Here is a 26,808-nt window from a genome sequence, read left to right on the forward strand (position 1 = left end):
ATCCTGAAAGCAAAATATTGCAGTGTTTGACATACAGAATAAGAAGAGAGTACTGAAAAATGTCAGTAGTTGAGAGGGAACAAGTAATGTCCTGAGTCTGTGACCTTGAAACAGATTGGAGGTGATTGTTATTTGGTGTGCATGATCGTGTCTTGTACTTGAGCATTGTAAAACAGGAAAAGCTCAAAAAAAACCAATGCTGATTAAATACTCAGATCAGGCCACACCTTTGGGGGAAAATGGAGAGAATGTTTCAGAATTTCTTCAGTTTTAATTTTCAATCAATATTTTGCCCTATGGTTATTTGTATCAATTCTTTAACTTCCTGTGTGGTATTAATTTCACATTTTGTTTATAGTATCCATCACAAGGTAACAGTATCGGGGACCCAAGTCTAGATGAAGTCTTCAGCATCGGCCTACAGAATTATTCGCCTGGCACAGTCAGTATGAAGGATATACCTCCAGACAATATAAGAAAAGTAAGTACATTACAGACTAATCAAAAATGGGTGTTATAGAACATTTCAATAGTGACTTGTATTTAAAAATATTGCACATTAGATGGATATTTTTGCTTTTATTTGAAAGGTATGGTTCTTGCAGTGTTTTTTGTGTGCTAAATTGAGAATGCTGTAATGTCAAGTAAATTGGATGCAATTAATACATAAACACTAGTACCCTTACGTACAGTTTGATTTTGCAACGAATAATGGCACAGAATACAATATTATAGAACCAATGAGTTTCAAGCTTTCCTTTTGGCAAGCAGGGTGGATAGCTTTTATTGCAAGGGATTGAGAGAGCAAAAGTTGTCTAGTTGTAACTATACAAGGTTTTGAGATCACAGCTGATGGACATTGTGTAGTTTCTAGGTAATAGAAAAGCATGGATGGCCTTAAGATGAAGGTACAGCATTGGGATGAGATTTCCCCCCAATGAGGAGTGAATTAAGATTGGTTGGTACACACTGCAGCTTAGCAGTTATGTGTGATCTCAGTGAAGATCTATAGATTTTGAGTGAGATTCACTGTGAATGCTAAGATGTTCTTTCCTCTGCCATAAAAGTCTGGGACAAAGCAATGTAGTTAAAAGTAACAGATCGGCAGTTAAGAATTATGAGAAATTTCTACTGAGTTGTAAATCCAGAATTTGCACTATGGATGTTAAGATGGTCAGTTGTTGAGATGATTGGCAGCTTGTAAGTTTAAGACACTATACTAAGCCAGTGCTGGTGGTGTAGCGGCATCTGCACTGGTCTTCGGAGCAAGAAGTCCCGGGACCGAATCCAGCCGGCTCCTTGCATGTGTTCTTACCTGTGCTGGGTTCAGCGTCAAGCTAACATCTCAGTCTTGTAAAACAGGACAAAAAGCTAAATAATCTGCAAGGTTGCCACCCGATGCACCAAATGAGACATGGGGAGGAACATTACCTTTCCCTCAGGATACTAAAGAAAGAGGAAGAGATGAAGCAGAGAAGTGGCATTCTGATAGAAGATTGTAGAACAGACTAAGGAGGCATTCAGCATATTTCAAATTCATTTCTGAAGTTAAAGGAATCTTAATGGAAAATTCTGGGGCACATCTTCTATGATAAATTATTGGGATTTATTCATCTGTGAGGTATCATGGGAGTATTCAAATTGCACTCATGTATCCTTGTACACTATATATTCCTGGTTAAATATGCAGTTCATATGAGTTACTGTAGATGATAACACTACTTGTGATTTAATTGTTTTGACTTGCAGTTTCTATCACTTGAGAATCCAAGCTTTGGGACAGAAACTTAGGTTTTTAAAAAACAAACACATGTCTAAGTGTATCGGCCAACTTTTAAGTGGTAAATAGAGGTTTATGGAAGTTTGCCCTATCCTAGAATTTGTCCTTCTGCCAAAATCCTGAACCTATCCCCCCTCATATTTTGTCAAGCAATATAAATAGGATCTGGGATTTTTTTTTCTCTGTTTGCTAAGTAATCAGGCATTAACTTATCACCTCTTAAACTTCTATGCAGTTTAACTCTAAATGCTTTACTTTTTATCTCTTCCATGTTGGTTTTAGAGTGAACTTGAATTATTTGGATCCTACATTTGAGTGCAAGTGTATTGGTTAGATTCAAGAAAATGATGCTAAACTAAGGCACAAATAGCTCTTCAAACGCTTAGCAATTGCTTTCCCAGTGGCAGTGTCTTTCGGTGTCATATCAAATACAAATTCTCTTCAGCTCCATTTCCATATTTTTACATGCTTTTCTTTGATCTTGGTAATTAGGCTGTTTTATCCTTGTTATTTCAGTAACAGATTTATTTTATCCCTGTTTCTTCTCATTGTAGTTCGAGCTATTCCTGGCCATTTTTATTGGTGCTCGCAGAAACTGGATTACTCCTTCACTGAGTCTGTTGCACTGATTGTTTTACATTCTCTAACCAGTTATTTTTGCTTCAGGAAAATAGTCTGTGTTTCATCACTTCTGTTCTTTATCTTTAACTGGTGTTCTCCCTCTAATTTGCTTTGAGCTCTGTATCACATTAGCAAGTTCTTAATAAATTACACATCTGTTGTATAGTTGGTTATCTGTCTGTCTGAAGCGTAATTTTAATTAGTTTGCTGACCTGCCAGTTGTGGATGTGCACACTGGATTGATCCAGGAAATTTCTTGTTTCAGAATATTTCTGCAGTTTTTTGAACAGACATTAGTCATTCATTAATTTGTGACTTAGCATCAGGTTAATACAAAGTTGTTGGTTTACCAATCTTTAAAACAGTGTTTTTAAGAAACATTGAAACATAGAAAACCTACAGCACAATACAGGCCCTTCGGCCCAAACATGCACTTACTTTAGAAATTACCTAGGGTTACCCATAGCCCTTTATTTTTCTAAGCTCAGTGTACCTATCCAGGAGTCTCTTAAAAGACCCTATCATATCCTCCTCCACAATCATCGCTGGCAGCCCATTCCACGCACTCACCACTGTCTGCGTAAAAAAAAAACAACAATAAACTTACCCCTGACATCACAGCGCTAAGCAGTATTGCATCCATATTGTTCTGTCTCAGTACTTTTATATTTGTGTGCTGTAGCACTTTTTTTATTTGCAGTTATTTTGTAAATAACACTATTCTCTGCATTTCTGGTCAGATGCTAAATGCATTTCATTGGCTTTGTATCTGTACTCGGCACAATGACAATAAAATTGAATCTAATCTAATCTAATCTCCTCTGTACCTACTTCCAAGCACCTTAAAACTGCGCCCTCTTGTGTTAGCCATTTCAGCCCTGGGAAAAAGCCTCTGACTATCCATACGATCAATGCCTTTCATCATCTTATACACCTCTAACAGGTCACCCCTCATCCTCCTCTGCTCCAAGAAAAAAAGGCTTGAGTTCACTCAACCTTCTGTCATAAGGCATGCTCCCCAATCCAGGCAGTGTCCTTGTAAATCTCCTCTGCACCCTTTCTATGGTTTCTGCATCCTTCCTGTAGTGAGGTGACCAGAACTGAGTACAGTACTCCAAGTGGGATCTGACCCAGGGTCCTATATAGCTGCAACATTACCAGAATAAGGGTAATGATATTAAAATGCAGAGCCATATCTGAAACATTTTAAATCTATTTACTGAGATACAGCATGGCGGAGGCCCTTCAGGCCTTTCGAACCATAGAACCCAAAAACCCCTGATTTTACCCTAGCCTAATCACAGGACAATTTACAACGCTCAAATCACCTACCCACCAATAGGAAACCGGAGTACCCGGAGAGCCACGTGGTCACGGAAAGAACATTTAAAGCTCCTTACGGACAGTGGCAAGAATTGAACCTGGGTCGCTGGTACTGTAAACTGTTGTGCTAACCACTACCCTACTGTGCTGCCCAATTAGACTTTTACATTCAGAATAACCCATGAGTTGCTTATGCTGTCTCTAACATTGATCAATTGTAGTTAATGGAAACTCCTTCATGTTCAATCAAATGGACTCTCTTAACCACAAAAGCCATGATGTGCCATGCAGAATTGACATCACTGAAGCAGGATGTTTTGCAAATATACTGTATACTTTGCAGCAGCACAAATTTCAAGAGTGCCGAAGCATGTCTTCAGCAGATAATGAACACTTCATTCTGCATAAAATATGCATCCTTACCCGAGTTGAAATGGGAAAGGTTATCCTTATTTATAACAGGTACTTAAGTTTTATTTTTGGGATTTCAGCAGCCAACACGATGTCTGCCTTGTGGACTGTGCTGTTGGAAGTATGTTGATTCACAATGGGGTGAATATGACCAAAGTGGTGTATTTGGCTGGGGCAACAGTCCCCTCCAGTCAAATTACTTGCATGTCCCCGAGTTTGTGATTCGAATGCATATAGAAAATTCTCCAAGCTTCTCTGATATGGTCTTAGTAACTTGTTTCCATTTCCATAAAAAGTTGCAAATCAATTCATATATTTATCAAGTCAAGCATAGGGTAGTCAACTTGAAAATTTCCTTCTAATACTGTGCAAAATAAATTGAAGTTTCAAGGGACCAAGAATTGAGGGGGAAAAATGAAGATTACTTGGGTTTGCTCTTGCACTTTTCATGTAGGTTCTTATACTTACAGAAATTTGATGGCATCAGAAGTTCATGAAATTTAGAAAACTATGTCTGGAGTTCTTTATTCATTGTTGTTCTCATACCTAGGTGCCTTTGACAAATGGCCAAATGTACCAACCTTCTAGAGTCCCAGTGAACTGCAACCAACCCAACCACACAATGTCCCAAGCAACTGTTGGGAGGCATCCTTCCAGGGAGCAACTGATTGATTACCTAATGCTAAAAGTATCTCACCAACCACCGTATACTCAAGGAGCTTCCACAAACCATCTGATGAGACAATGTCGGGATATTGTACAGCAAGAGGTAAGAATCAACAATTGTTACCTTAATGTAGAAGTAAAGTCGAAGCATCGGCTTTTACACGGGCTGTGAAAATATTTACTTTGCCCAGTTACTAGTACAGTGTACGTTGAGTTTTGGGATCCACCACAATTAAGCTGAACTATCAATGAGTAAATGTTCAGCAAAATTGTGAAAGAGGTTTGACTCTTGGTCCTGTATCTAGGAGTACTGTAAGAGACATTGACCTCAACAATGCAGAAACCTGTTAACAAGGTAGTTGAACTATGGATCTTCATGGACTATGATATTTTATCATCAAACAAATATTAATTTATGTTATAAACACTTGTATAAAATTCAAATATGGGTAGAACTTTTAGCGACCTCCTTTATCACTTCAGTGTTATAGTTTCTGAAATCGGCTCTATGCAGTTGCCATGAAAAGTTACCAGGAGCTGTTTTCAGAGCATCTGCAGTTCCTCTGTGTGAAAGACTTTGATCCAGAATTTCCTCTGATCTGCATAAGTACACTACATTTGCTCTGCTTATACAAAGCGAGCCAAATTTACATCACACTTCCAGGTGAATGATATCAGTGAAATTCAGGGCTTTTTACAACATAAACAGTTTCACTTTCTCTCAGTAGCATTTCAGATGTAAAAATAATTTCCCCATCTGAAAATAATAATTTGGACTGCACTTCAACATACTGGCTAGCACAGCACTTCAGGGTACCAGCAACTCTGGCTCAAATCCCACCACTGACTGTAAGGAGTTCGTACGCTCTTCCCGTGACCGCCTTGGTTTCTTCGGGTGCTCTGGTTTCCTTCCACAGTCCAAAGATGTATCAGTTAGTAGGTTAATCGGTCTTGTAAATTGTCCTGTGATTAGGCTAGGGTTAAATCAGGGGATTGCTGGGTGGTGCTGTTCAAAGGGCCTATTCAATAAATAAATAACTTCCTATAAAGTGCAATTATTCCATGAACAGGATAAATATACTAAAGTAGTGAGATGTCAGAACCAGTCCATCAATGCCCAAACGTCTGAGATTTGCAACAGAAATAGAAATCAGGAAATGTTTTGTATGCTTCTTGCGGTTGTTCACCTGAATGATCGGAGACAGGAGATCCTTGGTTTAAATGTCGCTCATGTTAAAAAAAATTTTTTTTTTCAACTTAACGGTACTCTGTTAGCCTAGGTTAATTACTGACAACTTTCTATGATCTTGAGGCCATATCTTGCCAATTTGAGGGTGAAAACATTTTGTTCAGTGAAATTATGCAAGTTCACTTTCTGTTCTCAACATAAAGGTCAAACCTGTAACTAACAAAGTCATGTTAGTTTGCCTTTCCTTTTCCCTGAACCTTTCCCCTCCACTGTCCCCATCCTCACCCCATCCTCCCTCATCCACGTGACAATTCAGTTATCTGGTTTAAAACATTTCTGAGTAAATGAAATTATTTTTAATTCTTTCCAGATGCATATTAAAATAGATAAAAATCCTGAGCTGGGTTTCAGCATATCTGGAGGTATTGGAGGGCGAGGGAACCCCTTCAGACCTGATGATACAGTGAGTATTTATATAGCCTTTTACAATGGTGTGTAGTTTGAGTCTGAGTTTTAGAATTATGTAGTACTAAAATGGGCCCTTGGGCCCAACACATCCATACCAGTCATTAAGTACCTATCTAGACTAACTCCACTCACTGGCATTTGGTCTGTAGCCAACTGCCTTGGCAATTCACATGCTTCGATGCTGCTCCAGTGTCATGAGAGTATCTGACTCTTCCGCCACTTCAGATTCCAACCACCCTTTGAATGGAGATGGGGAGGGAAGGGTGGAATTCTTCCTCTGATTCTTTCAAAATGCCCTTGCTCCCCACCCTTAACCTAAGCCTTGTGGCATCAGATATCTCTGGCAAGGGGCCATTTTCCTTACCATTGTGACAGAAGCATTTAATCACTGATGATAGCCAGGTGAGCTGCTCTGCACCACTTCCAGTATAATCATGTACTTCCATGATCAGAATTGTACACTGTATTGCAGCTGTGGCCTAACCAGGGCTCTATAATGTTTGTAACAAGACCTCCCTATGCCAGTAAGCATCATGTATCACTTTTTACCCCATTACCTGTTGCTGCTTCCTTCTGGGTTCTTTGGATTTGTACACTAAGTTCAGCTTGTTCCTCAATACTCCTTAAGATTACCATTTCCCCCTCAAATGCATCCCCTTGCAAAGAATCCAGAAGAGCTAGGATTTTGGTCCTTTCAGGCTTAAAGTCTAGTTCTGTTTCCTATTCAACAGCCAGATGGAGAGACCAAAGAGATGGGAGGGACTGGGACTCCGGGAGAGATTCTGTTGGAGGAGCTGAGAAGCTGGGCATCAGTAGTGCCTGGAAGAGAAGAGTCCGTGGACTAAGATCAGCATTGGATGATGCCAAATTGTTGGTGATAGGAGGGGAGGTGAAAAAATTTGCAAAGGAACTTCATTTAGAGATCCCTCCATTGTATAAAAATAAAGTTTGCTCTCAACCCAGCACACAAAGGCAGGTGCTGTAGGCTTCTGGTTTGTGAAGTATGAGATAAATGTATTTTGTTTGCTTAGAGAAAAATGATCTGCCCAAGCTAACCTGATTAAAAGATCTTACTTTTTTGATACTCGGCTTGGGTTGGTTTAGATGAGCCCATCTCACTGATGGTATTATGCATCGTAGGCCTCCTTGATCATCCAGATTTTAACCTTTACAGAAGAAAAATCTTGAGATGTGTGTTAATCATTCATAGCTAAGTTACTATATCATATGCATAAATGGTTACAAGAAAGTTATGTATGAAATATTTATTCTTTACGCAGGGTATATTTGTAACTAGAGTTCAGCCTGAAGGTCCAGCTTCAAAACTGCTTCAGCCTGGAGATAAAATAGTTCAGGTAATTATTAAATAAAATTTTTTTTATTTTCAAATAGTAGAAACAAATCTCTCTAGCAAACACAAAACCTTGGAGGAACTCAGCAGGTCAGGAGGAAGTTCCAGCATCTTGCATGTGTTGCTCCAGATTTCTAGCATCTGCAATCTCTCATGTCTCTAGTAAATGGTCTTTTTTCTGTCCTCTTTATTTACTCTTAGTTCTAGCGTTCTCATAGATGTGCTCCATAAACTGATTTCTTCCCTTTTTAATATCTCTTAAAATAGAATCATTTCTAGATATTAATTCTTTGTAGAGTAGGTTGCTTACTTTAAGAACATGCATTTGTATTATTTTCAAAACAAATTAGTTTAACAATACTGTTGAAAAATGCATAGTGTGAATATTAAATTCATAGTTATGTTGAGTAACTAGTGATGAATATTTTGTCTTTAGTTAATGGTGCATGTTATTCCATTTGATGTTCTAGTTATATTTTCCTATTTCTACTAGACATAATTGTGATCTATCAATATGTTTCTCTTTTGCATAATTTATTGATGGAATCCATTTTATGAATCATGGTGCAGTGCATCTCACATATTCCTTTCAGGTTTTTTTTCCTGAATGTGTGTTTGTGGTCTTGAATACACAAGATCAGGTTCATTTATTTTTGTATGCAACAGGTTGTTGAAGCACTTTACAGCAGTACAACATTGACCACCATTTTGCATCAGTAACCTCTGTCTAAACATATTTCGGAGTGGTGCCTTGCAAAATTGTAAAGAATGGGTTTTTTTTTTATGTATTGGTGAGAATATTTCAAATTATTGCGTTTTCTTCAGGATTGTTACTTCCAGTAGGGCAGTTTTAACTGAGCTTGTGGCACTAAAGTGGACTTTCCACACACAATCTAAGTTATTTATTCAGAGATACAGCACAGAGCAGGCCCTCCCGGCCTGAGAAGCCATGTCACTCAGCAACCCACCTATTTAACACTAGCCTAATTACAGGACAATTTACATTGACCAATTAACCTAACCGGTACATCTTTAGATTGTGGGAGGAAACCGATGTGGTCATGGGGAGAATGTACAAACTCCGTCCAGGCACCGCCAGAATTAACCTCGAAACTCCACCATGAACTATCATAGCATCACACTAACCATTACACTACCATGCACCCTTGTACCTTGGTTATAGTGCGATTAAACCATGGTTATCGAATACTTCCATGCATACGGAAGATTTTGAAGCTTGATAATTCCTCAAATAATACGGAACTGATATTTTACATAGAGTGGTAAAAGCATGATTTCAAGTAATGTTGCTGTCTATGAACCAGGGGACCACTTTGAACCACTTGTCCATGCACCACAGGAAGAACAGAATCATTGAAAACGTGCTTTAATGTTTTGCATTGCGGCAAATGGAGTCTATGGTACAACACAATGAACAGTGTGTGGCTGCCCAAATTATTACAGAACATTGAAAACATGCTGCCTTTATTGTGGGAGGATGAGCTGAGTGAATCTGTGCTAGTTCGGAAAAATGTTTTCAGCATTTCATACTTAAGAGTTGGACCTTGATATGTAGGTGACAGACAGATGGATCTGAATGGGGAGATTAATAAGTTTTGATAATGAGGAGATTTGGGGATGGAAAAGGTGAACAGAGGGAAAGAGAAGCTGGATAGGTGGGAGTAGTTACCTGAAATTAGTAAAGTCAATACTGAAACCATTGGGTTGTAGGATGCCCAAGTGGAATATAAGATGTTGTTTTTCTAGTTTGCATTTGGTCTCACAAGGGCAATGGAGAAGACAAAGGACAGGCAGATTGGTATGGGCAGGGGAGTTAAAATGGAATTTTTGCAGTGCATCTGTGCTCTATCTATAATGGCCAACGTAAGCTTCGAGTTGCAAGTCAGTCAATGATCTATTATGGCGGCTTCAAGGACGCTAAGATATCTCAGTGTGAATGCAGAAATGACCAGAGGATTTCTGGGCTGAACTCAATTACATTCTCCATCACAGCTATCATGAAAATTCTGACATTGGAACTGAAAATGTGATCTACATGTTAAAACTAGTTGATGAGGACTATGCAGTGACTGAAATTGCGTACAATGTCCTGAAAGACCCCATGTTGGTGAGAAATGATCAGCCGCTAAACAAATGGGCTGCCCTTGTTTAGTGTATAGAAGGGGAATTGAAGCATTTTAAGTTGTCGGAATGAAGTAGCGTGAACAGTTGTGTTTGGTGTGATGGTAATAGGTGGCCTCCATTACGCGGTCTTGGCTGAACTTTATAATGAGCACAGGAATAAATGAAATGAAAGAAATTGCAAGAATCTTTGCTTACTGGTCCAGCAAAACCACCTCTCCAGTCAAGGACAAGTATGTGCAGACTTGGGTAAAATGGACAAATGACAATTTCCTGGCATTGATAGCCACTCACTGTGGATTGAAGTGAAACAAAAGATCCTATTTTACCACCACCTTATACCGTGGAAGAACTTTAGTGTTCAGATCATGGTTATCTGAAGAGTTATATTAACACCCTTGAGTTCTGATCTCCTAATTACTAACTACCATGAAATCAAATGGAATCCAAGGCTTTTAACATCTGGCTTAAAATGGAGTAGCCAAGATATCTGTTAGAATAGTGAAGGAAGCTCTGAAACAAATGTTGCAGAAATATTTAAAACTCAGTCAGAATCATTTATATGGCCAATTTCCTGCTGAAATACAGAATGAGAGTGTGTTCAGATGAAAGGTCATCAATCTAAACATTAACTCTTTTTTTTTCTTTCTCCATGGATTCTGCCTGATGTGCTGCGTATCTCCAGCTTTGTTCTGTTTTTATTTCAGCTTCTGAGCTGCCTATATGGGTGAAGTATTCCTCAAATTTCCTTATGAAATAATAGTCAAGTAGCAGCAAGAAATTTTGTGCCTTATTTTAGATCAAACACTAAAATATTGATGCTTACAAGTATCAGTTCCAAAATACTACCCTCTACCTCTTACCTTTTTGAATGTCTTTCAGGAATGGACAGTTCAGAGTTGCTATAAAATCGTATGCTCTGAAGTTTCACTCATTTGGGATCAACGAATAGGATGAACTATCTTTTATATGTTTCCTCTGTTTCTTCCTTCACAACTGTAACTAAACACTAAGAATTCTTGGATTTAAATATTGCTGAAACATGCAGTTATCAGTTCCTCAGCCACATCCTCTCAACCATTTTACCTATAATTCCCATTTCTCATTTTCCCGAACTTTGCTTTCCCCTCTCCCTCTCCCTCTCCCTCTCCCTCTCCCTCTCCCTCTCCCTCTCCCTCTCCCTCTCCCTCTCCCTCTCCCTCTCCCTCTCCCTCTCCCTCTCCCTCTCCCTCTCCCTCTCCCTCTCCCTCTCCCTCTCCCTCTCCCTCTCCCTCTCCCTCTCCCTCTCCCTCTCCCTCTCCCTCTCCCTCTCCCTCTCCCTCTCCCTCTCCCTCTCCCTCTCCCTCTCCCTCTCCCTCTCCCTCCCCCTCCCCCTCCCCCTCCCCCTCCCCCTCTCCCTCCCCCTCTCCCTCCCCCTCCCCCTCCCCCTCCCCCTCCCCCCCTCTCCCCTCCCCCCCCACACAGTCTCCACGTGAGGAAAAGCAGAATTCTTCCATTGATTTTCACCCTTCCAGCACTGTGCTCCCAGTATTTCTGCCAATAATAAATGCCTTTCCTTGGCTAATATCCTATATGATCAGCTCCTACCACACAAATTCTTCTCTCCGCACAACTGTTTTGCTTGAAAACAGTTTCAACTTACTGCATCTTGCATCAACAAGAGTTTAATGATGGAGCAAGATTTAAAGATCCTTTTTTTTTTTGTTTGAAGCTTCAAGCCATGAAACCTCCAGGCACTGCTGCAATGACAGTGACTAAATCATGTGGTGCTTGAAACCAAAGGTGGAGGAGAGTAGATATTTAAGTTTGAAAAGTAAGATTTCATATGCTAGCAATGTGAAACAGAACTCTGGCTAATGCTGACATCTGGTGAAAAAGGTTGGTTTGGATTATCAGAATCAGGTTTAACATCACTGGCACATGTCATGAAATTTGTTGTTTTGTGAAGCAGCACATTTCAATACATAATAACTAAATCAGAGCAAGAAGTATATATATATTTAATAAGTTAAATCCTCAATACCTAGAGCCTGGACTGACACTAACTTACTGCCCTCTACTGTGCATATTGTCTTATTTATTGTTATGCCTGCACTGTTTTGTGCACTTTTTACAGTCCTGGGTAGGTCTGTAGTCTAGTGTAGTTTTGTGTTGTTTTACGTAGTTCAGTGTAGTTTTTGTATTGTTCATGTAGCACCATGGTCCTGAAAAACGTGTCTTGTTTTTACTGTGTACTGTACCAGCAGTTATGGTGGAAATGACAATAATAAGTGACTTGACTAGTGTAAAAAGAGAAAAATAAAGTAGTGAGGTAGTGTTCATGAGTTCAATGTCCATTCAGAAATCAGATGGTAGAGGGGAAGAAGCTGTTCCTGAATCATTGAGTGTTTCCTTCAGTCTCCCATTCCTCCTTCCTGATGGTGATAATGAGAAGAGGGTATGTACTGGGTGATGAGTGTGGTTAATGACAGATACCACCTTTTTGAGGCATTGCTCCTTGAAGGTGTCCTGGTTGTTGAGGAGGCTAGAGCCCATGATACAGCCAGATAGAATGTTCTCCACTGTAAATCTGTAGAAATTTGTGAGTTTTAGAGAGCTATTTTAGTGTAGTCCTGATTGCTGGGATTGAACCATGAAGTTCTGTGAAGGATGACCACAAATTTGAATTGTGATGTCATACCTCCTATGCTTTTTCCAGTTCCCCTAGATGAGAGCTGTAGTTCTTTGCTTGTTATGATATTGAATTTCAGTGTTTGATATGAACACCAATAACATCACCTTTGTCTTTATTCTCTTAACCGCCAGTTTGTTGGTGTCCGTGAAAGCATCAATATTCTTTCCAGCAGTTATTGCTCTGTTTATGGGATGTGAACTTTAGTAGCAAGACCAGTGTGTACTGCCCATCACTTTTTTTCCAGACCGTGTTTCCTAATATATTTCAGAAAATAGTTGGTCACAATGCTCTATTTTTGTAGCAATATACAACCTAGAGAAAACAGATTTCCTTCTCTGAAAGACCTTGAAACATGAGAATGTTTATAACATTCAGAAGTTTAATGTCACCATTAATGCTAATATTTTATTTTCCGGTTTTGTTTTAATTGCTTGAATTTAAATTTCCCAACTGCAGTGGCAAAGATGCCACTTCATCATTTCCTTTCCAGTGGTGGAAAAATGTACCGTGGTTTTCTGCTCTCTTCATAGTCAATACCTGTAGTGTCACTAATTTCAGCCTTTGCCCTGCTTCAGCTTCTCTCTTACATACACTGACTTTGTCAAATGTCTTTGCAAACTTTCCGTTCTTGAAAGGTATCCAATTCTATACATGAAACCTGCTCACTCATTAACAGTGTTGAGCAATGCATCGAGCCTCATCCCCATGCTCCAGTTTTCCTGTATCTTACCCTCTTCTACATCCTTTGGGTCTCCAATGTGGGCTGCAGGTCATCTGTTACCTTTATTGATCGTGAAGTTTTCATTAAATTCATGATTGCCTCCCCACCCTTTTCCAAATGCATCAGCATTTTTTTTTCCCCTTTTATTTTGCACTGGGTATAAAGCTGTTTTTTTTTCTTTTCACAATTGGTCCTTTGAACCAATCTTTCAGATAATTCCAGCTTGCTAGGCAATGCAGCTCGTTAGGCCAAAAGGGCCTATTCCACACTGGACCTCTAAATAAACATCTTGCATATGTTTGGCCCCCTCTGACTGTCCCAGCCTAGACAAAGATTAAAGTTGCCTATGATTACTGCCCTACCTTTCTGACAAGCTGTCATTATTCTTCCTTCACTCCTTGTCCCTCTACGTGATCTGTGTTGGGGAAGGAATCGAACCACACGCTCACAAGTGACATCTCACACTTATTCCACTAAGTTCTTCACGAAGTGCCAATGTGGTGTAGCATTACAGTTCAGGGCTATGGAGTTCAGAGTTCAATTCCAACGCCTTCTATAAGGAGTCTGTACGTTCTCCATGTGTGACCGCATGGGTTTCCTCCGGGTACTCTGGTTTCCTCCCACAGTCCAAAGACATACCGGTTAGTAGGTTAATTGATCATTGTAAATTATCCTGTGATTAGGCTAATGTCAAATAGGTGGATTTCTGGCCACCGCAGCTCATTGAGCCAGAAGGGCCTGTTCCACACTGTCTCTAAATAAATAAATAGAAACCTTCCACCTAGCATAGTATCTGCTACTTCAAAAGTTCTTTCTGTCAACATGCTTGCCCAATTCCATGTAACACAGGGAACTGTGAGGGCAAATAGTTCATAAACTTGCTCCTTCAACTTATCCACTAACTTGCAGTTTTAATATCTTTTCATTAGAATAGTATGTTGGTACATCAAATACTATTTGCTGTAGTTTTGTTTATACACTACTTATGAATGTATTTCTTTTTACAGGCTAATGGGTACAATTTTGTGAATATTGAACATGGACAAGCAGTGTCGCTATTAAAAACCTTCCAGAATGCAGTGGACTTAATTATCCTGAGGGAAGTTGCATCCTAATGATGAATTATGGACAATAAGAAGAAATCAATCAATGTGATCAGTTTTTATAAGTAATTCTGTAGCAAAAAATGCAGCTGATATCACTTTTTTTACTTGGAGATGCGGGAGGATCAATGGACGGTTCAATTTGTTGGTTGAGTTTAGTCTGTATAATGTATTGGCAATGTAGAGCTTGGGTATAAGGGGCACAACCACTCTGTATGATAGGGGTGCAGATGCAGGGACTGAAATAGGTTATAGAAGCAAATACTGCAGGGTGAAGAATTAACATAGCAAACATCAGAATCACTCTTAATATGAACAAACCTGTGTGCTTTTCTGTACAGATTTTAGGTTTTATTTTTGGATAATCTTATATATTACTAAAGAAACTGTACAAGGCTTTAGTGAGCCTGATTTTTGCTCAGGGACAGGTGGCAGGGCTATCTGTTCTGTAGATTTAAGCCTTTTATTTTTAATCACCTTTGTATAATTGTTAAACGCTGAAACCACTGGGTAAGATGTACAGGAGTTGGAAAATGGATGTGTGTACAGTGTTTAGACGAATGGGTAGATGTATGGTTTGAGCATATACAATTAAGTGACCTTGCTTGGGAGTATCCGAAAGAACTGAATCTGGGGCTAGGTTACCAAAGTAAGTGTTTGATTGGATTGCATGGTTTGATGATGGAGAAGGTATCATTGAAAGTTGGACTGGGGAAGGAAACAGCAAATTAAACCTGTCTGTGATGATCTGTTTCTCTAAGTTCTGAATTGTGAATTGGATTCTTCAAGAACAGTCTTACTTAAGGGTTCTTAGTCCTTTTGCAAAGGGAAGGGAACGTGGTTATGCTGCCTACTACTCTGAGAATGTTATTTTATTACACTTATAATTTCTAGTGCATTTGGCCAACATTTTAAATAAAAACTTTCTATCTTTACTAAAAAAAAAAGGATATAATTAACAATAATGATGCATATTGATCAGCTTTGTGTATCACAATGAAAGTGCCATACGAGACCAAGAATTATCTTTTAAAATGCAGGTTAAAAACTCTGCTAAAAAGCAATACTGTAAGTCTATATAGTGAAGAGGGTGTAGATCTGACATTATGAATTTTAAAAGCTCTTGTACCTGTTTAGAAACAAAATATATATATTCCAAGATGAGCATTAAATGAACAAAAAAGACAAACTGCTGGAGGAAGTCTGGTCAAGCAGCATTTGTGGGCATTAAATAAGTTTTATTTCATAAGGTGTCCATTCTAAATATTATCATAGGATAATTTTTCACTACTCCCATTTATGGTGCAGAAGGATATTTCCCACATGAGTGGAATAAAAATCAATACAGTAGCTGTAAGGGTGTAGCAGAAACACTTGGATACACAAATGAAAACAGACCCCTGCTTGGGTAGTTCCCGTATGTTGCAGCAAATCTTAATGGCTTCGTGTTCTTGAATACAGGTATCCTGCAGCAGCATTTCCCATTAAGATGAATTATATATGTTTGTTGTGGATGTTGAGAATATCAAAGATTTTTTTTTAAAGAAATCCATTTGTTGCAAGGTCACATGCTGCATTGATTGTTGACTAAAAGTTCTATTTTAAAAGGTTTTTTTTTTACCCAGGCATGGTTTTTAAAAGTGTAGAAACAGGTTTTAATGATTTGCCCTGAGGAGGAATAATACCACTCAGCTGCTTGGTAGAATTATAACAAAATATATACAAGTGTGTACATTGTATTTCAATGAAATAACCTATTGGTAAGCATTGAAGTTTTTAATACCTTTTCAAGCTGGAATTGCCTTTCATGAACTTGGTGATCATGTTGTGCCATTGTTTAAAAGCTTTCAATGAAGTATGCACTTTCAAATTAAGTTTTGGGTGAATTTTCAGATGTAGTCTGAGGGTATCTTAACTAATATTTGTGTAACCTGGAGAATTTTTCAAACCAAGTTTGAGCTGGTTAATCGATTGGATTAGGATGACAGGATGTAACACAATCTACTTGTCAGGCAACAAATACTGTATTGCAGATTTTGATAAGCCATTGACTTTGGGGGAGAAAAATGATGCATGTCAAAGCAAACTGTTTCTTTTCCCCTTTAATTCTGTTTTGTGTAATGGTTGAAATATTTCTTTTTAACTATGACCAGTTTGTCATCTTTGATTGTGGGGTAATGGTGATTTTAAATATTTGATGGCCAACTCATGAAAGGTATAATTCAGCTGTATAAGTAAACCGCAAGTAAATTGAAAAATCCTAAACATTCCCATGTATTTATTATGTAATTTATTTATTCTGATGGTTTCTTGTGGGCTAGATTTTTCTAAAGATGTATATAGTTGAACATGTCCTTGATTAGAACAAGTATAAAATGAATAAAAAGTAGCCAATATTCTTGGTTCCCACAGCAATGCTGTATTCCTGATACATTTTTAACCATTGCCTTTATTTTGAGCAAGTCTGTGATGTTTCAAAAGAGCTACATTTGTCCAACATTCCACATTTTGTATATAACTAGACGGTTTCTAACACAATCTACAATAATTAAGGTCAACTAATGCTCTTCACAATCTGATTTACTTTGTACAATTTTAGTTTGTAAACAAGGCAGTTTGTTGTAAATGAAATCTTAAATTGGTCAAAACTGTTGTGTGTCCCACTGACATGAAAATGATTTGTAAATCCACTCATTTTACAAAAGTGCAAATGGCTTCTATATGTTCCTATTGTGGTTTATTAAAAAAAATGGAATCAAATCAACTGACCATATTTTGTGCTTTATTTTTAGTACCTCGGAAGACGATAAGATAGGAACAGAATTAGGCCATTCAGTCCATCAAGTCTGTTCCCCATTCCATCACAGCTGATTTCTTTTTCAATCTTCTTATTAAGTTTCAAAATTAATAAACATAATGATTTATTATCCCTCTCAACCCCATTCTTCTGCCTTCTCCCTGTAACCTTTGACACCCTGACTAAGCAGGACGATAAGATACAGGAGCAGAGTAATTACAATGGTGGTTATCCATCATGTCAGTGATGATGGGATGCCTGTTCTGGAGAGTTTTGAATTGAATTGACTTTATTATTTACATCCTTCACATACGTGAGTAAAAATCTTTACATCTCCATCTAAATATGCAATGTGCAGTTTATAGTAATTTGTAATAAATAGTACGTACAACAGGACAGTCAGTATAATATAGAAATACAATTGTATCAGCATGAATTAATCAGTCCAATGGCCTGGTGGAAGAAGCTGTCCTGGAGCCTGTTGGTCCTGGCTTTTATGCTGCGCTACCATTTCTTGGATGGTAGCAGCTGGAACAGTTTGTGGTTGGGGTGACTGGGGACCCCCAGTGATCCTTCGGGCCCTTTTTACACACCTGTCCCTGTAAGTGTCCTGAATAGTGGGAAGTTCACATCTACAGATGTGCTGGGCTGCCGGCATCACTCTCTGCAGAGTCCTGCGATTGATTGAAGTACAGCTCCCATACCAGCCAGTCAGGGTGCTCTCAATTGTGCCCCAGTAGAAAGTTCCTAGGATTTGAGGGCCCATGCCAAACTACTTCAAATGACTGAGGTAAAAGAGGCACTGTTATGCCTTTTTCACCACACAGCTGGTGTGTGCAGACCACGTGAGGTCCTCGGTGATGTTTATGCCGAGGAACTTAAAGCTGTTCACCTTCTCAACCCCAGATCCATTGATGTAAATTGGGGTTAGCCTATCTCCATCCCTCCTGCAGTTCACAACCAGCTCCTTTGTTTTTGTGACTTTGAGGGAGAGGTTTTCTTGACACCACTGGGTCAGGGTGATGACTTTTCTGTAGACTGCCTCATTATTACTTGAGATTGGGCCAATCAGTGTAGTATTGTCAGCAAATTTACTTAGCAGATTGGAGCTGTGGGTGGCAACACAGTCATGGGTGTACAGAGAGTAATGGAGTTAACGTGGAAAAGCAATTGCTCGAGGGCAGTTTCAATCTCTCAACCTCAGAAGTCCGGGTTCAGTGGTACGAACATAAGAAACAGGAGCTCGATGGGCCATTAGGCCCATCGAGCCTGTTCTGGCATTCAATAAGATCATGGCTGATCTGGCCACGGACTCATCACCTACCTGCCTTTTCCCCATAACCCTTAATTCCCCTACTATGCAAAAATCTATCCAACCTTGTCTTAAGTATATTTACTGAGGTAGCCTCCACTGCTTCATTGGGCAGAGAATTCCACAGATTCACCACTCCCTGGGAAAGCAGTTCCTCCTCATCTCTGTCCAAAAGCTACTCCCCCAAATCTTGAAGGTATGTCCCCTAGTTCTAGTCTCGCCCACCAGTGGAAACAACTTTCCTGCCTCTATCGATCCATTTCATAATTTCATGTTTCTGTTAGATCTCCTCTCATTCTTCTGAATTCCAGTGAGTACAGTCCCAGGTGACTCGATGTCTCGTGTTACTAACTGGAATCCTAGTTGCAGTGGATGACCGTGGCATCTTCTGTGCCTTGTGATGCCCTTTGCTCTCCACAGAGTGTTGCAGTACCACCCTCCTGGCCATTGGATCTCGCTGTAGATCTCTTCCACCCAGTCCGCCGGAGCTGACTTTGCAGGCTGGGACAGGCATACCCCTTTTTCACCGAGGTTTAACCCACCTGTTGAAACGGTGTGCTGGGGAGCGGTCGCTTTCCCTTATAGACAGCTACTCGAGCCACAGGTGAGAGTTGCGGGTCTGGTGCGGACCAAAGGAGAGTGAGCTATCCTGGGAATGGGCATGACAAGCTCCTTCACCAGAGGCACTACCCCTCCTGGAATACCCCATGCACCCCAGTAATTACAAAATTGCACTGAATACTTGATTATTTGAGCAGTACCCATTATGTGTGAAACAAGTTTTATAGACATTTTAGATGAAAACATTGCTTCAAAATATTTGTAATCAATTGCAGATACAAGACTGCAGATGCTGGAATCTAGAGCAAGAAAGAAACTGCTGGGGGAACTTGGAGGGTCAAGCAACATTTGTGGAGGCAAAGAGGAACTCAACATTTTGGGTCAAGACCCTGCATCAAGAATGATTGTGTAAAGGGATGATGATTCTAAGATTCTAAATAGATGAGAGGGAAGAGTGAAACAGGAGCTGGAGTATCTGGGTGTAACTGTGTGATGTGGGGAAATGATAGGTAGGTGGAGACAGGTCAGGAAGAGGGAGTTAAGAAGTGGAGGCCGGTGCACTTTGGCCAATTCTGTCCAGTTCTTGTAATATCAAGAAATGAGAGCAGCGGATACAATGAAACTATTGGACCACTCTCTGTGGTAGTATTTACTTTCTACCACCCGCGAAGGTTTTCCAGTACATTGAGACCGACCCAACAATAAGACCAGAACGCATGGGAGCAGAATTATGCCATTTGGCCCCTCAGCTCTGTTCTGCCATTCCATCTTGGCTGATTCACTTTCCCCCTCAACCCCATACTTCTGCCTTCTCCCTGCATCCTTTGATGCCACGACTAATCAAGCTCCACTTTAAATACACCCAAAGACTTGGCCTTCACAGTCATCTATGGCAATGAATTCCACAGATTCGCCGCCTCCAGCTAAATAAATTCCTCCTCCTCTGTTCTAAGGATGCCCTTCTATTCCAAGGCTGTGCCCTCTGATCCTAGACACCCCACCCCACCCCCCACCATGGAAACATCCTCTCCACATCCACTCTATCTAGGTTTTTGAATACTTAGAAACATAGAAAACCTACAGCACAATACAGGACACGTCCTTCCCTTAGAAATTACCCAGGGTTACTCATAGCCCTCTATTTTTCTAAGCTGCATATACCTGTCCAGGAGTCTCTTAAAAGACCCTATCGTATCCGCCTCCACCATCGTCGCCAGCAGTCCATTCCACGCACTCACCACTCTCTGCTTAAAAAAAAATAAAAATTTTAAAAAATAATAATTTACCGCTGACATCTTCTCTGTACCTACTTCCAAGCACCTTAAGACTGTGCCCTCTCCTGCTAGCCATTTCAGCCCTGGGAAAAAGCCTCTGACTATCCACAAAATCAATGCCTCTCATCATCTTATACACCTCTATCAGGTCACCTCTCATCCTCCGTCGCTCCAAGCAGAAAAGGCCGAGTTCACTCAACCTATTCTCATAAGGCATGCTCCCCAGTCTAGGCAACATCCTTGTAAATCTCCTCTGCACCCTTTCTATGGTTTCCACATCCTTCCTGTAGTGAGGCAACCAAAACTGAGCACAGTACTCCAAGTGGGGTCTGACCAGGGTCCTATATAGCTGCAACATTATCTCTTGGCTCCTAAACTCAATCCCACGATTGATGAAGGCCAATGCACCATATGCTTTCTTAACCACAGAGTCAACCTGTGCAGCAGCTTTGAGTGTCCAATGGACTCCAACCCCAAGATCCCTCTGATCCTCCACACTGCCAAGAGTCTTATTATTAAAACTATATTATGCCATCATAATTGACCTACCAAAATGAACTTACCTGGGTTTTACATCCAATCAATGTCCCGCTGTAACTTCTGACAGCCCTGCACACTATCCACAACACCCCTAAACTTTGTGTCATCAGCAAACTTACTAACCCATCCCTCCACTTCGTCATCCAAGAATCACGAAGAGGTGTGATTTGATGGGTTTCAGTGAGATTCCTCTAAACTGCCTTTGAGTACTGGCCCAGAGCCATTAAAAACACTCCTCCCATATGTTAATCCTTTTATTCCCAGAATTATTCTTATGAACCCCTGCTTGACCTTCCATTGCCAGCACATCTTTTCTTCAAAAAGGGGCCCAAATCTGCTCTCAATATTCCCGTGCGCTCTGACCAACACCTTCTAAAGCCTCAGCATCGCATCCTTTCCTTTATATTCCATTCCCTTGAAAATGAATAGCAACACTGCATTTGCCTTCCTTCCTTTTTCAATTTTTTTATTAAGTTTCAGATTAATATACATAACAATATTAATGATACCAAGAGATTGATATAACATTGATAATGGTTAACATGTACAAGCATAATTCAAGTAAAATATTTAATTCAAGCCTCCCAATCTCTAAGTAATTGAACATGAAAAAAGAATTTTATAAATAATCCCCTAAACTTTAAAAAAAATAAAACAAAACTGGGATGTCCTGTTCCTTCGGATAAGAACATTATTTGTCATTAACTCCGCTCCTCCATAGATAAACAAAAGATTAGTTAAAAGGAAAAGGGTTCTGGAAGGGACACATTTGCCTTCCTTACCACTGACTCAATCTGCAAGTTAGTGATTTGGGTTATGCTTGGATACAGTTTATATGGGCCTCTGGACACAGGTCATAGCAATTTGAAATGATTCAACATCTGGTTTGGTGATGGGATGAAAAAGCAGTTTTCTAGAATCAAAGTTTAGAAGTAAATTTATGATGAATATAATATATGTACGTATGTGTTTAAATGTGTGTGTGTATACACGCACACATGCACGAACTGGGTGAACATTGGATCACTCAGGAGGCTGAAGGGGAGACAGGACGTATAGAAAGGTAGTTACACCCAACGTGCAGGACACGGGAAACTGGGTGACGGGAAGGGGAAAGGGGTTAAAGAGCCAGTGCAGAGTACCCTGTGGCCATCTTCCTCAACACCAGGATACTGTCAGGAGGGGTTGACCTACCACAGGAGAGTCAGCGACCTGGTCTGTGCAACAGAGTCTTCCTCTGAGACTCAGAAGGGAAGAGGCACGCTGTGTTGATGGGGGTAGATTAGTTAGGGGAATGGACAGAAGGTTCTGTGGACGAGAATGAGATTCCCAGATGGTATGTTGCCTCCGCGACGTCTCGGATTGAGTGCTTGGTATACTTAAGTGGGAGAGTGAGCAGCCAGAAGTTGTGCTCCATGTTAATGGGTGTAACGAGATTATGGATAGGGAGTTAGAGGCTAAGTTAAAGGGTGGGACCTCCGGGGTTGAAGTCTCAGGATTGTTACCCATGCTGCATTCTAATCAGGATAGAACTAGGAAGATAATACAGTTTAATAAGTGGCTAAGGAGTTGGTGTAGGAAAAAGGGCATAAGATTTTTGGATCATTGGGCTCTCTTCCAGGGAAGGTGGGACCTGTACGGAAAGGATGGTTTCCACCTGAACTGGAAGGGGACTAATACCCTAAAAGGAAGTTTTGTTAATGCTACACAGTGGGGTTTAAACTAGAGATGCAGCGGGATGGGAATCAGAGTGCCAGAACAGTTAGTGGAGAGGTTGTGGAAGTAGATGTCAGTGAGACTTCAGACAAAGTTAGGAATCAAAAGGTTGAGCATGGTGTGACTAGTGTCCTGAACTGCTTATATTTAAATGCAAGAAGTATCATAGGAAAGTTGAATAATAGTGCTGAATAATAAGAATAATAATAGTGAGAGGTAACTGGTTTACAAACAGAGGCAATGTGTAGTGAGGAAAGGCTGATGATGGGGCAAAATTGCAGTCAATAGGATGAGTTACAGTGTAAAAGGTGAACAAAATTGAAAAGGGTGAATGCCTGACTGAAGGTGTTGTATCTGAGTGCATACAGAATATGGAATAAGGTAGATGAACTTGCAACACAGCTGCAGATTGGCAGGTATGATGTTGTAGGCATCACTAAAGCATAGCTGAAAGGTTATAGCTGGGAGCTTAATGTCCAAGGATACACATTGTATTGAAAGGACAGGCAGAAAGGCTGAAGTTGTGGCATTGCTCTGTTGGTTAAAAAAAATGAAATCAAATCATAAGAGAGAGGTGTCATAAGGTCAGAAGGTGTGGCATCATTGTGGATAGAGCTAAGGAACTGCAAAGGTAAAAGGACCCTGATGGGAGTTGTATACAGACCCCCAAACAGTAGTAAGGCCTACAAATTACAACAGGAGATAGAAAATGCATGCCAAAAGGTCAATGTTACAATAGTCATGGGGCACTTCAATGTGCAGATAGATTGGGAAAATTGGGTTGGTGCTGGATTGGAGAAGGGGGAATTTCTAGAGTGCCGATGAGATGGCTTTTTAGAGCACTTGTGGTTGAGCCCACTAGAGGATCAGCTATTCTGGACTGGGTGTTGTACAATGAATCAGAATTGATTAGAGAGGTTAAGGTACAAGAACCCTTAGGGGCAAGAGATCATAATATGATCAAATTCACCCTGAAATTTGAGAAGAAGAAGCTAAAGTTAGATACAGTCTCCCACTGTATCAGTTTTACAGTGAAGTGAAGGGAATTACAGAGGAATGAGAGAGGAGTTGGCTGGAATTGATTGGAAAAGAATACTGGTAGGGATGATGGTAGAGCAACAATGGCTGGAATTTCTGGAAGCAATTCGGAAGGCACAGGATATATACTTCCCAAAGAGGAAGAAGTATTCTAAAGGAGCGCTGACACAAGTGTAGATAACAAGAGAGGTTAAAGCCAACATAAAAGCCAAAGGGAGGGCATATAATAGACCAAAAATTAGTGGGAAGTTAGGTGATTGGGAAGCTTTTAAAAACCAACAGAAAGCAACTAAAAAAAGTTAGAAGGAAAAGATGAAAGTAAGCTAGCCAACAATATTAAAGAGGATACCAAAAGTTCCTTCAGATACATAAAGTGTAAAAGAATGGTAAGAGTGGATGTTGGACCACTGGAAAACGATGCTGGAGAGGTTGTAATGGGGGACAGTGAAATGGTGGATGAACTGAATAGGTATTTTGCATCAGTCTTCACTTTGGAAGATACTAGAAGTATGGTGGAATTTCCGGGTGTCAGGGGACACAAAGTGTGTGAAGTTACCATAACTAGAGAGAAGGTTCTTGGGAAACTGAAAGGTCTGAAGATAGATAAGTCACCTGGGCCAGATGGTGTGCACCTCAGTTCTGAAATTGGCTGAAGAAATTGTGGAGGCATTAGTAATGATCTTTCAAGAGTCACTAGATTCTGGAATGGTTCCAGAAGACAGGAAAATTGCAAATGTCACTCCACTCTTCAAGAAAAACAAAGGAAACAATAGGCCAATTAGTCTCACCTCAGTGCTTGGGAAGATGCTGGAGTCGGTTAGTAAGGATGAGGTATCAGAGTACTTAGAGACAGATAATAAAATAGGTCATAGTCAGCATTGTTTCCTCAAGGGAAGATCTTGCCTGACAAAACTGTTGGAACTCTTTGAAGAAATAACAACAGGATAGACAAAGGAGAATTGGTTGATGTTATGTACTTGGATTTTCAGAAGGCCATTGACAAGGTGGCACACAAGGCTGCTGAACAAGCTACGAGCCCATGGTATTACTGCAAAGATTCTAGCATGGATAAAGCAATGGCTGATTAGCAGAAGGCAAAGGGTGGGAATAAAGAGAACAACAGGAATTCTGCAGATGCTGGAAATTCAAGCAACACACATCAAAGCTGCTGGTGAACGCAGCAGGCCAGGCAGCATCTGTAGGAAGAGGTGCAGTTGACGTTTCAGGCCGAGACCCTTCGTCAGGACTAACTGAAGGAAGAGTGAGTAAGGGATTTGAAAGTTGGAGGGGGAGGGGGAGATCCAAAATGATAGGAGAAGACAGGAGGGGGAGGGATAGAGCCAAGAGCTGGACAGGTGATAGGCAAAAGGGATATGAGAGGATCATGGGACAGGAGGTCCGGGAAGAAAGACGGGGGGGGGGGGGGGGACCCAGAGGATGGGCAAGAGGTATATTCAGAGGGACAGAGGGAGAAAAAGGAGAGTGAGAGAAAGAATATGTGCATAAAAATAAGTAACAGATGGGGTACGAGGGGGAGGTGGGGCCTTAGCGGAAGTTAGAGAAGTCGATGTTCATGCCATCAGGTTGGAGGCTACCCAGACGGAATATAGGGTGTTGTTCCTCCAACCTGAGTGTGGCTTCATCTTTACAGTAGAGGAGGCCGTGGATAGACATGGCAGAATGGGAATGGGATGTGGAATTAAAATGTGTGGCCACTGGGAGATCCTGCTTTCTCTGGCGGACAGAGCGTAGATGTTCAGCAAAGCCGTCTCCCAGTCTGCGTCAGGTCTCGCCAATATATAAAAGGCCACATCGGGAGCACCGGACGCAGTATATCACCCCAGTCGACTCACAGGTGAAGTGTCGCCTCACCTGGAAGGACTGTTTGGGGCCCTGAATGGTGGTAAGGGAGGAAGTGTAAGGGCATGTGTAGCACTTGTTCCGCTTACAAGGATAAGTGCCAGGAGGGAGATCAGTGGGGAGGGATGGGGGGGACGAATGGACAAGGGAGTTGCGTAGGGAGCGATCCCTACGGAATGCAGAGAGAGGGGGAGAGGGAAAGATGTGCTTAGTGGTGGGATCCCGTTGGAGGTGGTGGAAGTTACGGAGAATAATGAGAGCCTTTTCTTGCTGGCTGCCAGTGACTACTGGTGCCACCAGGGTCTGTGTTGGAATCAATTCTTTTTACATTATTTGTCAATGATTTGGATGATTGAATTGATTTCTTTGTTGAAAAGTTTGCAAATGATATGAAGATAGCTGGAATGGCAGGTATAGAGAGGCTACGGAAGAACTTGAACAGATTAGGAGAATGAACAATGAAATGGCAGATGGAATACAGTGTTGGTAAGTGTATTGTCATGAACTTTGGTAGAAGAAATGAGAGGATTGTCTATTCTCTAAATGGAGAGAAAATAAAAAAAACTGAGGTGCAAAAGGATTTGGTAGTCCTTGTGCAGGATTTCCTAAAGGTTAATTTGTAGGTTGACTCTATGGTTAGGAAGGCAAATGCAATGTTAGCATTCATTTCAAGAGCTCTAGAATATAAAAGCAAGGATGTAATATTAAGTCGTTATAAAGCACTGGTGAGGCCTCACTGGAGTATTGTCAGCAGGTTAGGGCCCCTTATCTCAGAAAGGATGTGCTGAAACTGGAGAGGGTTCAAAGAAAGTTTGCAAAAATGATTCCAGGATTGAATAGCTTGTCATTTGAAGAGCGTTTGATGGTCCTGGGGCTGTGTTCACTAGAATTCAGAAGAATGAGAGGTGAACTCATTGAAACCTATCGAATGATAATAAGGGCCTTACCCCTGACATCTCCTCTGTACCTACTTCCAAGCACCTTAAAACTGTGCCCTCTCGTGTTAGCCATTTCAGCCCTGGGAAAAAGCCTCTGACTATCCACATGATCAATGCCTCTCATCATCTCATACACCTCTATCAGGTCACCTCTCATCCTCCGTCTCTCCAAGGAAAAAAGACCGAGTTCACTCAACCTATTCTCATAAGGCATGCTCCCCAATCCAGGCAACTTCCTTGTAAATCTCCTCTGCACCCTTTCTATGGTTTCCACCTCCTTCCTGTAGTGAGGTGACCAGAATTGAGCACAGTACTCCAAGTGG

General features: G+C 40.6%; 1 protein-coding gene across 6 annotated transcripts in view; it reads left to right on the forward strand.

The window, feature by feature from the left end:
• erbin (erbb2 interacting protein) overlaps window positions 1–17,209 on the forward strand; it is a 226,031-nt gene extending 208,822 nt beyond the window's left edge. For all 6 annotated transcript variants that reach the window (XM_072257788.1, XM_072257790.1, XM_072257789.1 and 3 more), the window contains 5 exons: window positions 359–481; window positions 4,686–4,904; window positions 6,361–6,453; window positions 7,739–7,813; window positions 14,354–17,209. In XM_072257788.1, the coding sequence (XP_072113889.1) occupies window positions 359–481; window positions 4,686–4,904; window positions 6,361–6,453; window positions 7,739–7,813; window positions 14,354–14,461 (618 nt within the window). In that variant the 3' untranslated portion in view covers window positions 14,462–17,209. The remainder of the gene's footprint in view (window positions 1–358; window positions 482–4,685; window positions 4,905–6,360; window positions 6,454–7,738; window positions 7,814–14,353) is intronic.
• The last annotated feature ends 9,599 nt before the right edge of the window (window positions 17,210–26,808 follow it).

The sequence above is a fragment of the Mobula birostris genome, chromosome 5 (genome assembly GCF_030028105.1).
Source record: "Mobula birostris isolate sMobBir1 chromosome 5, sMobBir1.hap1, whole genome shotgun sequence".
NCBI classification, from domain to species: domain Eukaryota; kingdom Metazoa; phylum Chordata; class Chondrichthyes; order Myliobatiformes; family Myliobatidae; genus Mobula; species Mobula birostris.